General features: G+C 36.7%; 1 protein-coding gene across 6 annotated transcripts; it reads left to right on the top strand.

The window, feature by feature from the left end:
* Positions 1-484: 484 nt before the first annotated feature.
* Positions 485-6861, top strand: LOC113470313. 6 transcript variants are annotated; one of them, XM_026828661.1, is made up of 3 exons: positions 485-740; positions 945-3538; positions 3619-6861. In XM_026828661.1, the coding sequence occupies exons 2-3, from the start codon at positions 1447-1449 to the stop codon at positions 6348-6350; spliced, it is 4824 nt and encodes a 1607-aa protein (XP_026684462.1). In that variant the 5' UTR covers positions 485-740; positions 945-1446; the 3' UTR covers positions 6351-6861. The 6 variants fall into 6 exon arrangements, with proteins under 6 accessions (XP_026684462.1, XP_026684463.1, XP_026684461.1 ...); XM_026828662.1 differs by lacking the exon at positions 485-740 and having other exon boundaries at positions 833-3538; positions 3619-4671; positions 4735-6861; XM_026828660.1 differs by lacking the exon at positions 485-740 and having other exon boundaries at positions 833-3539; positions 3620-6861.
* The last annotated feature ends 4929 nt before the right edge of the window (positions 6862-11790 follow it).

Here is an 11790-nt window from a genome sequence, read left to right as displayed (position 1 = left end):
AGATACCTATAAAGCTTAAAGATTTATTTATTTATTTATTTAATATACCTTATTTATACTGTCGGCTAAGACTAAAAAGTCCCATTATGCCAACAGTTTAAACAGGCCTCATTTATTTACATCAAACATAAGTACATACATAGGTTTAACATTGAAAAGGGTGGAGAAAATTATAAATATAAGAAAGATATTATTGGTAATAGCCACCAAAGAGGTTGCCACTAAAGATGTTTGAGGTGAAGTTTGAGAGAGAGAGAAAAAAATACATACATAGGTTTAACATTGAAAAGGATGGAGAAAATTATAAATATAAGAAAGATATTATTGGTAATAGCCACCAAAGAGGTTGCCACTAAAGATGTTTGAGGTGATGTTTGAGAGAGAGAGAGAAAAAAGAGAAAGAGAGAGAGAGAGAGATAGTGAGAAAGAGAGAGGGAGAGGCACGATGAAGAACCAGAACGTAGTGGATCTTCACTCGCAAAGCTGGGGGAAATGGACGAGACTTGGCACCTCTTTCTAACACCAATTTGGTTTTTTGTGTAAGATGTTTTTTTTTTTGTAATTCCTAACCTTCAAATAAAAATATAATTTTGCTAGATTTTTCTTGAGCTTGGAAAGTGAATCACGTTTTGGTTTTTCTTTTCTTTCGCTTTTTTTGGGGGTTTTTAATCATGGGGTAGAAACCCCCCTATGGTAGTAGTAGTAGTAGCAGTTGGTAGAACAGTGGACTGAGTGTAGAGGTTGTTGGAATCGCTACAATCATCATTTTGTTCATTTTCTGAATCACTGGAGACTGATACACTGAAGCTTGGAAAGTGAATCACGTTTTGGTTTTTCTTTTCTTTCGCTTTTTTTGGGGGTTTTTAATCATGGGGTAGAAACCCCCCTATGGTGGTAGTAGTAGTAGTAGTAGCAGTTGGTAGAACAGTGGACTGAGTGTAGAGGTTGTTGGAATCGCTACATTTTTGGTCCTTCGGGCCGGATATTTGAACCTGTGCCCATGGAACATTGAACAATGGATGCTAAGGAGGCGACTGGAAGATTGCAGATTTTGGAGGCCAGGAAGGCGCAACTCTTTGCTTACACCCAAGAGACCTTTAACTTGACGAAAAGCTTGACTTCTCAAAATGTTGGGCTGCTGCTCAAAAGATACCAAGTGTTAGACGAACACAGGTCAGAGTTCATTAGTATTGGTGAGAAGATAAACCTACTCAACCTTGAGATTAACAGTGAGTACAAAGTAGATTTGAACTTTACCATAGCTTTTGATGATTTATATGGTGTCATCAAATATTATGCTGTCAAACATGGGACACCCAAGGAGTCTGCAACAGCAGCACTGTTACAAACCCATCACCACCAACACCAGGATTTCAACTCAAGTTACAGCCTCTCAATCTACCCTCATTTGGAGGTAATATTGCAGAGTGGCCATTATTTATTGAAATGTTCAAAACTAATGTACATAATAGAACTGATATGACCAAGGCTGTAAAGATGCAGTATCTCATGAGCAAATTGACAGATCGTGCCCTATCTGTTACTGCTGGAGTACCACCAACAGAGGACAATTATGATATAATCTTTGATGCATTAGTGGAAAAATACAATGACAAGAGAGTGATTGCTAGTCACTACCTAGACACTTTATTCTCATACAAACCAATACGTACCGAGTCAAGTGTGCAGCTGGGAAACTTTGTTGATAAGTTTGGAGCTACAGTGGCAGCTCTCCGTGCTCTAGACATTGATATTGGTGAATTCATACTATTTTATTTGGCCAATTCTAAACTGGATGAAGAAACTCGGAGAGCTTTCGAAACATCACTTGTCGAGGAAATGCCAACTTTCAAAAAACTTCTGGAATTTCTTAGTAGTAGAACCAAGATGTTATCTCGTGTGAACCCTGGACCCAGCAACAGCAGTCACAGTAAAGGTGATAGTTTTAGCAATTCTTATAAAAGGCCTGGACCACATACCTTTCTTGTGAAGAAAGACCTTGGTAGTAGTAGTAGTTGTCCATCTTATTATGGTAATAGTCAAATTACATGTATTTTGTGTAATAAAAATCATTTTATTGCAAAATGTGAACAATTTTTACATTTATCCCCTAAGGATAGATATGTTATTGTAAAACAGCATGCTCTGTGTGTTAATTGCTTGTGTCCTAATCACAGAGCTTATGAATGTGTCAAGAAAATTCAATGTGGTGTTTGTAAACTTAAACATAATTCTCTGTTGCATTTTCAATCCAAACAGGTTGAGAGCAAACAGGTTGAGTTGAACCATGCTTCAAATGATAGTGGAAATTCACAGGTCTGTGCTTGTACCCCAGAGTTGACAGGTAATGCAGCAGGTACTACTGTTTTACTCAGTACAGTGAAGGTACTCGTTAAGAATTCAAATTTGGAGTTACATCCCATGAGATTTATTTTAGACAGTGGGTCTATGGTTAATATCTTGACAAAGGATGCTGCTAACTTTTTAAACCTTTCATTGAAACCAAATTCTTCACATATTAAAGGTATTAACTCCAACTCTAGTAAAGTCTATGGCCAAGTGAAGTTTGATTTTTCATCTAGATTTGACACAAGAATAAACTACACAGTGCAGGCTCTAGTGGTAGATAGCATTGTGGAAAAACTACCAACTCAACCTGTAGATTATTTGAAGTTGCATCACTTGAAAAACATCAGGCTTGCTGATGATGAATTTATGTACCCTTGTAAGATTGATGGGATACTCGGGGCCCAAGTGTATCCTCACTTGCTTGAAAATTCTAGTATTGTGAGTGAGGAAAATCAACCAATAGCATTGGCCACTAAACTTGGTTATGTAATCATGGGAAATGCTCCTATTTTGAATATGGTTAATATGGTTGATACTCATCACTCAAATAATAATGATCTCTTAGAATCTGATTCACTCTGTATGTTTCAGCGTGCCTCTTTGGACCAGATGAATAGTCAGTTGTGCAAATTTTGGGAATTAGAAAATATTATCAGCAAAAAAGATGTGAAATTAAGTCCGGAAGAAAAGGAATGTGAAAAGATTTATATTGATGGAGTGTCTAGAGACTCTCAAGGTATTTATAGTGTACCTCTCCCTTTCAAAGAGGACCCCAAAAAGCTGGGGGATTCTTTTCACATTGCATGCAAAAGATTTTTAAATTTGGAGCGTAAATTGGAAACATCTAACGAGTTGAAACAAAATTACAACTCAGCTGTGAAAGAACTAATAGATAGAAAATTTATGGTTTTAAGTGAGGATCAATCTAAAACCAATGGTTACTTTATTCCTTGCCACTTAGTTGTGAGGCTTGATAAAGCTTCCTCCAAATTCAGAGTTGTCTATGATGCTAGTTGCAAAACCAATACTGGGCTATCCTTGAATGACTTACTTCACACTGGTCCAAAGTTGTACACTGATTTACTAGGTGTCTTGCTGAATTTTAGATTATTTGAACATGCTCTGAATGGAGACATAGCTAAAATGTTTTTGAATATAAAACTACTTCCTGACTACTGGAAATATCAAACTTTCCCTGTCGCGTATAATATCTCTAGTAGCGCGGTCAAACTTTCTTGACTTGGCGGGGCGGAGCGCTACCGCGCTCCTTAATCCTTTGGAGGTTCTCTACTGATGATAAACTAATGGTTTATGAATTGAGAGTAGTGATATTTGGCACATCAGCCTCTCCTTATCTAGCTCAACGCACTGTGCATAAGCTGGTAGAAGATGAGCAAAGTAGGTTCCCCTTAGCTGGTAAATTGATCTCTCAGTCCTTGTATATGGACGACTGTGTTATAAGTTTTCTCAAGAAAGAAGATGCTATTAAATTTTATCAGGAAGTGGTTGCTATGTTCTCTTCTGGTGGGTTTAAATTTACCAAGTGGTCATCCAACTGCAAAGAAATACTGTCTCAAATCCCAGTCGAGGATAGATTATCAGAGCTGATTTCTTGGTCTGAAAATAATTTTTCGCACAAAATTCTAGGAATGTCATGGAATACCACACAGGATTGCTTATTTTTTGATATTGATAAGATTGAGGGGCCTTGTACTAAGAGAGGTATACTATCCTCTATTCTATCAGTGTTTGATCCAATGGGTTTAATAGCTCCTGTGGTGCTTTTTGTAAAATTATTGATCAAAGAGATGTGGCAGATTAAATTGGGTTGGGATGACACACCCCCACAGAGTATTGTGAACTTATGGAATGTTTTTCTACAAGAAATGCATCTGTTAAAAGGTTTAACTTTTCCCAGACACATTTCAGTTTTTGAAAATTGTACTTTTGAATTGATAGGTTTTTCAGATGCCAGTCAGAAAGGATATGGAGCAGTAGTTTATAGTAGAGTAACCTGTTCTGATGGCTCTGTATTGACCTCTCTTATTTGCTCTAGGTCTAGGGTTTCTCCAGCAAAAACAGAGAGCATCCCTAGACTGGAGCTGTGTGCCTTAGTTTTATTATCTGATGTAATTGATTTTGTTGTAAATACTTATAATTCTAGATACAAGATTGAAAATGTATTCTGCTTCACTGATTCTTCTGTGGCACTCTGCTGGGTTAGTTCTTCTCCTCATCTGTGGAATGTTTTTGTAGCCAACAGAGTCAGCAGAGTGCAGCAGAAGGTGAATGTGGAGAAAATTTTTCACATCAATGGAGAGGACAATCCTGCGGATTGTCTCTCCCGGGGGCTACTTCCTTCCCAATTAGTAGCACATGAACTGTGGTTTTCTGGTCCTCCTTGGCTGAAAACAAACTTTGAAAATTGGCCTATCAAAAACTATTCTTCATTTAAGTCTGAAACCGTACCTGAAAAAAAGGCTAATGTGGTTTTGATAGGAACTAACGGTCCTTCGGAAAATTATTTGCTTGATTGTTTTAACAAAATGGTTTCTTGGAATTCTATTCTGAAAGTTATGGTATTTATTTTAAGATTTACCAAGAAATTGAAACCACCTAGTTCTGTTAATTTTGTAAGTGCTGAGGATCTTAATCTGGCTGAATTGTTTGTAATGAAAATTATTCAATCTCATCACTTTGCTGAGGACTTGGACAAAATAAAAAAGGGTTCAATGTGTAGCTCTGCAATGAAAAAATTGTGTCCCTTTCTTGATAAAGATGATGTGTTGAGAGTTGGAGGTAGGCTTGGTAACAGTCAGCAGGATTACGATTATCAGCACCCTATTTTGCTACCCTCCAAGTGTAAGGTGGTAGAATTACTTATAGATTATGTCCATAGAAAGAATTTTCACACTGGACCCCACTTATTACTATCTTTGCTAAGGCAAAAATATTGGATTTTAAATGGTAGAAATTTGACCAAGAAGGTATTTCACAAATGTAATCTTTGTTTTATACACAATCCCAAGTTTGTTTATCCTAAGATGGGAGAGTTACCTTCCTCAAGAGTTCTTGGTGTTAAACCATTCTTGAACACAGCTTGTGATTATTTGGGTCCTATTAATATAACTTTATCTGGAAAACGAGGTCAAAGATCTCAAAAGGCTTATATTTGCCTATTCATCTGTCTTGCCACTAAGGCACTTCATTTAGAAGTTGTCTCAGATTTATCCACTGCTGTGTTCATAAATGCCTTGAAACGTTTCTTGGCAAGAAGGGGTCCAGTCAAAACTATCCTTAGTGACAATGGGACTAATTTTGTGGGGGCTAAAAATCAATTGAATGAGATTTACAAATTGTTGGAGTCAGAAAACTACAAGGAACAATTTTCTTATGAATTGGCTGAATATCGAATTCAATGGATTTTTAATCCCCCCTCAGCCCCCCATTTCGGAGGGTTATTCGAGAGTAATGTAAAATCATTCAAGACCCACTTGTTGAAAGTAATAGGGTCGCAGTTGTTATCCTATGAAGAACTAAGTACTTTGACTTGTCTTTTAGAAAATTTGCTCAACTCTAGACCTCTGTGTCAAATACATTCTGACCCTACTGATGGAGAAATGCTAACTCCCAATCATTTTTTAAAGCTGACCAGTTTACAATGTATTCCTGCTTTAGATGTAGTTGACTGTAAGTCTGGTAGATTGACAAGATTCCAATTAATTGATCAGATCTATCAACATTTTTGGAAGAAGTGGTCTAATGAATATTTGAGTACTTTACAAGTACGTGAAAAGTGGTTCTCTGACTCTAGACCAATTCTTCCAGGAACTGTTGTTTTAATTAAACAGGAAAACACTGCCCCTTGTAATTGGCTCAAAGGAGTAATTACTGAAGTTTTTCCTGGTAAAGATTCCATTCCTAGAGTTGCCATGGTGAAGACCATTAAGGGATCATACAAGCGACCCATTTGTAAATTGGCTCCTTTGCCAACCCAATGATAGGGAGATGTTAAATTATGATAGGCATGTTTATTTACAGTAATTTTATATTATTATAATCAAATAATTATTACTATGATCATGTCTATTTGCTGATTTTTTTTTTCCTTTTTTTTTTTTTCTTTGGAAAATATTTGATGGTAGGAACATGAAGCTTGTTTTTATATTTACTTCATGTGCTACCTTTTGATATTTTCTCTTTTCTTTGGTGGTAGGCACATGAGGCTTGTCTTTATTTACTTTGTGTGCTGCCCATCATTGTACCTTATAAATTATTTTCTTTTCTCTTGGTGAGTACAGAGGCTTGTGATTTACTGACTAAGATCCTTTGTTTGTTAGGAGAATTTATTTACTACATTTTAATGTGATCTCTCCATTTTCTCTAACAATGTCAGCTTTCTAAATTTAGTGGTTGTAAGTAATTATTTTGAAGAATATCCTTCAAAGCTGGGGGAAATGGACGAGACTTGGCACCTCTTTCTAACACCAATTTGGTTTTTTGTGTAAGATGTTTCTTGTCAACTTGTTGATGCACATGGTTGGGAATTCTCCTTGCCTTCAATTTAGAGACTGCGGCTTCCTGCATACTCCCAGGTTGTGTTGGAAATCGAATCCTCTTATGATTTGAATTTTAGCGCCTATAAACTTTGTGGATATAAAACTGTCTGTGGCAAAATACTGTATTGTGATTGGTTGAAATCCTGAATTCTTATTGGCTAAAGATATGACGTATTTGCTCTTGAGCGCGCTTTACTGTTGTTGTGAGGAGCTTGGTCCGGAAAATTGATAGAAATGAGTAGTTTTTCCGATGGTTTTCTTTTGTAATTTGTACATCCTCAGTTTACTAGGAAAACAAAGTCTGTTAAAGCTGTGAATATGAAAGTCCTGGCTTTTCATTTCCTAGCAGTTCCTTTAGCTCAGTAGTAAAACTCAACAGAACCCATGGAGTACCCATTTAGACTAGTGTAAATTCATCAGGTTGTACTCGCAATACACTTTGATTGATCTGGGCCTCTTCATGGTTCTTGCAGTGATTCATTATGTCTTCCAGACTGCTAGTCGAATTTCTCAAGAGGAATTGTTGCAGCTCCAACTCTTTAATGCAAAGGATTATCCTTGTTTTCATTATAGTCTTTGTAGTTAATTTTTTGTTGTCCAATTTTAATTTCTTGTTCAACTTCAGGCTTTTCTATTGTTGGTTTTAACAAATCAAATCGCGTTTTTAATGCTCTATTTTGTAATAATTCTGCGGGACTTTTGTTTGTCGTAGTATGTTTAGAAATCCTATAATCGAACAAAAATCTCTGTAGATTTCGATCATCTGGCATCTATTACAAAAGACAAAACATGTGATATTTTACCTGTGTTTACACAAAGATCAGTCATACCCTCTGGTGTTATTTTGAATCCACCATACGCTGTGATGTGATGCTGAGTCTACACGGCTTCAAAAACCAGTATGGACTTATGGCATCCAACTATGGGGCTGTACCAGTCCCTCAAATAGACTAATGATTGAGCGATTCCAGAATAAGGTACTGAGGTGCATAGTGGATGCACCTTGGTACATAAGGAATGATGACCTACACCGTGACCTTGGAGTAGAATCTGTTAAAGAATGTATGAAACGTTTTGCCTCGGCTCATCAAAAGAGGCTAGAAGATCATCCTAACCCTGAGGCAACCCATCTTCTTAGAGTTGATGTTTTGTTCAGACGACTAAAGCGGGTGAAACCGCATGAACTTATCTGAGTGGTACCACGTTTGGCAACCACCTGACAGCCGTGTCTGCTTATGTTCTGTACGTAAGTAAAGTATAATTTAACTTAGTAATTTAGGTCACATGTATATTACTCATTAGATTTAAGTATCTAGATTGTAATAATAAAGAAGTCCAACTGGACAAATTATTGAAAAAAAAAAAAAATGCCTGTGCAGAGTTGATCAGCACCACATTTTTGCTGAACATCATCTCCAGTGACTAATGCCATAGCTTTTGCAATAACTCGTTGTTGATTTTGCCGTACAGCATGTGCTCATGCATCCCCCAGCTCATTGCAAGCGTGCGATAGATCGAGTCTTTGTCCTCCTGGGACAATACTTCAGAATACTTTCCTAACCTAGCCTTCCAATTGCCCAGTATCAGTGTCACCCTCTTTACCTACTATGCAGTGACGGTACTTGGGTTAGAGACAACAAGTCTAAATCTGATGCGTTTGCTAAACATCTAGCAAATATTTTTACTAGCAATGAACCATCGGAAGACACAGAAAACCTTGAAAACTTGTCATATTCTGATGTTGAATACAGTATACCGTGCACTACCATTAGGGAGGTACAGCGCACAATCAAAAAAGAAATTAATCCATCAAAGGCCCCTGGGTATGATCTCATAACGGGCCTAGTTCTCAAGCAGTTACCTCGCATTGCAGTAGTTAAAATCACCCAAATTATTAATGCTGCTTTCAAACTTACATACGTACCCCAAATATGGAAAATAGCTGAAGTGGTAATGATACCCAAACCTGGGAAACCAGTAAATGAACTTACATCCTACAGACCTATCTCTTTGTTACCGGTCTTATCTAAACTATTCGAAAAAATTCTACATAAACGTTTACTAGTGATAATAAACGATAAGGAACTAATTCCAAATCATCAATTTGGTTTCCGGTCTCAGCACAATTGCATAGAACAAGTTCATAGACTTACCAGCTTAATTGAAAAAGCTATTGAAGGTAAAAAAGTCTGCTCCGCCATATTCTTAGATGTATCCCAAGCATTTGACAAAGTATGGCACGAGGGTCTTAACTTCAAACTAAAGAAAATGTTGCCTGGTAATCTTGCAAAAATTCTGGAATCTTACCTTCTAGAGAGGTTTTTTAGAATTAATCAAGTTATTCTATCTTACACATGAAAAACGAGTGAGAGCTTTATTTGAAATTGACATGAAGATATTTTATTTGGAGAACTGAACTTTCCAAGTTACAAATATGAAAATCTAAGCTGGCTGCAAATCTTGATCATTACAATGGGAAGTAGCCGTGTGATATGTAGGGAGTAGCGGCACTAGTGACATGCCAGAAGATGAAAAGAATACGACTGCTACTTTTGCTGATGATACAGCTTTCTTAACAGTCGGAGATCACACCCAAAAACTTCAGCTGAATTAAATCAAACCCTCTCCAAATTTCAAAGATGGACTGCAAAATGGAGGATCAAGTTTAAAAAAAACAACTGCGTAAAGTCTGACGTCACACATATTTGAACTCTTTCATTAGAACGGAAAATAAAAATTGAATTTTCGACTTTTTACGGTTATATTTTCGGAGTTTTGACCTCAGATTTGGATTTTTCCCAACTTTTTACATAGGAATCGACCATTTATTTATAATTTTTACCCATTTGCAACTGCTCCATTATGTACGTTAGAAGGTTCATTTACTTTAGCTGTAAAAAATATCGATATTGACATTTTTTTCCGATATATCGATATAATATATCGAAACCAAAATATCGATATTCGGAAATATCGATATATATCGCCCATCCCTAAATGAAAAACAGACCTTCTATTGATATTGGTAACCTAGGATCAAAATTCCCAAGACTTGGTGCTTGACTAATAATCTTAATTGGGGTCTTTAGTGCATTATCTTGTGCTTCACCCCAATGCCACAGTATATCTTTTTTCAGTAATGTTCTAAGAGGGCCAGTTATTTCAGACATCTTGGGAATAAAGTCCCGTAGATAATTAAACATACCCAATACTGATTGTAGTAGTTGCTTCACATTTTTTGGAATTTTTATATTCTGTAAAGATTGAATTTTTTCTTCATCAGGTTTTGTTCCGTCTTTATTGAATATGAGACCTAAATATTTTATTTCAGGTAGCATGTATTGGAACTTCTTCAGGTTGAATTTTATATTCAAACTCTGAGCTCTTTGAAATATTTTGTTCAAAGTATCTAGATGCTCTTCTATTGTACCACTAGCAATGAGAATGTCATCAAAGTAGATGGTTACGTCTTGTATGTCACCAAAGTACTTTGTGTTGAGTCTAGAGAAAACCTCAGGGGCTAATGAGATTCCAAAAGGAAGACGACTAAATGTCCAGTAGCCAAACGGGCTATTAAAAGTACAGAGCTTTTGGGAATTTTCATCTAATTCAACCTGGTAGAACCTTTTAGGTCTACAACTGAGAAAATTTTCTTCCCCGCTAGCCTAGCTTTGATATCGTCCAATGTTGGAATGAGAAATTTTTCAATCCTAATATTTTTATTTAGATCAATAGGATCAAGACAAAGGCGTAAGTCGCCTGAAGGCTTCTCAACTATTACAAGATTACTCACCCAACTGACTGGATTGCTAACTGGTTTTATTACTCCCTTACTTTCTAGGCTCTCAAGTGTTTTCTTTAGCTTTGGTAACAATGAATGTGCCACTCGTCTAGGTGGTTGCATTGTTGGACTTTCAGCATTTTCTTTTAGACTAATCTTGGTTTTGTCTGGAAATTTTCCAAGACCCTTAAATACATCTGGGTACTGTTGGATAAATTCACTTTTATCACAGATAGAGGCTTGATTTACATTCACTCTCTGGACTAATTTTAGTAACTCACAAGCACTGACACCTAAAATTGGTGTTACTTTTTTCAAGTACCTGGTTTCTTTTACTATTACAAAAGACAGGGGGGGGCTTGGGGGGCTTAAGCCCCCCCAAAGTTATCAGGGCCTCTTACACTAGATAAAATTGGATTTCAGAATAATAATCCAAAACACCATTTTTTACTTTTATCCTATAGGAAGGAAAGTAATGTAATCGGGTCAAATTTTCGATGGTCAGTTTTTAGTGCCAAAACACGTTTTGAGGTCCCTAGAGCTTAAATCCAAAGTTTCAGCCATTGGTCCGTGTCTGTGTCTGTGTGTCCGTGTGTCTGTAAACAAAATATCTCGAGAACGGTAAGAGGTAGAGACTTGAAATTTGGTATGTAGCTGTCAAATGTGACAAGGATGCGACACGAAACTTTTGGTTAGGATCGGTGCAACGGTTGGCGGCATTTTACCGCTTTTTGGCGGTTTTTGGTGTAATTTAACAATATCTCGGGAACGGTATAAGCTAGAAACTTGAAATTTGGTATGTGGTTCACTAATGTGACAAGGATGCAACACAAAACGTTTGTTTGAGATGGTTGCTGCGCTTGGCGGTATTTTTACCGCTTTTGGACAGATTTCGACCGTTTTTTGGCGGTTTTCAGCTATAGCGACAAAACGGTTAGAGATATTGTAAAAGTTAGGGTAAAAGAACACTCAAATAAGCATCATTCAATAGGATAAGGAAAGTCGTGTGATGTTCACACCAGATTTTTTTTTACCATTAACCTAGGTACCTACTTAATTGAAATGTGTAAAATTATTTTAATGAAAAAGTTTTTTACTTTC

The sequence above is a fragment of the Diaphorina citri genome, unplaced genomic scaffold (genome assembly GCF_000475195.1).
Source record: "Diaphorina citri unplaced genomic scaffold, Diaci psyllid genome assembly version 1.1 scaffold1507, whole genome shotgun sequence".
Classification (NCBI taxonomy): Eukaryota; Metazoa; Arthropoda; class Insecta; order Hemiptera; family Psyllidae; genus Diaphorina; species Diaphorina citri.
Note: the sequence above shows the minus strand (reverse complement) of the source record. Positions and strands in the feature narration are given on the sequence as shown.

Excerpts from the sequence above, each read along its gene's own strand:
- LOC113470313 (XM_026828661.1), top strand. The coding sequence starts at position 1,447 with ATGTTCAAAACTAATGTACATAATAGAACTGATATGACCAAGGCTGTA. Across the intron at positions 3,539-3,618 it reads TGACTACTGGAAATATCAAA|TAATCCTTTGGAGGTTCTCT; the intron begins CTTTCCCTGTCG and ends TACCGCGCTCCT.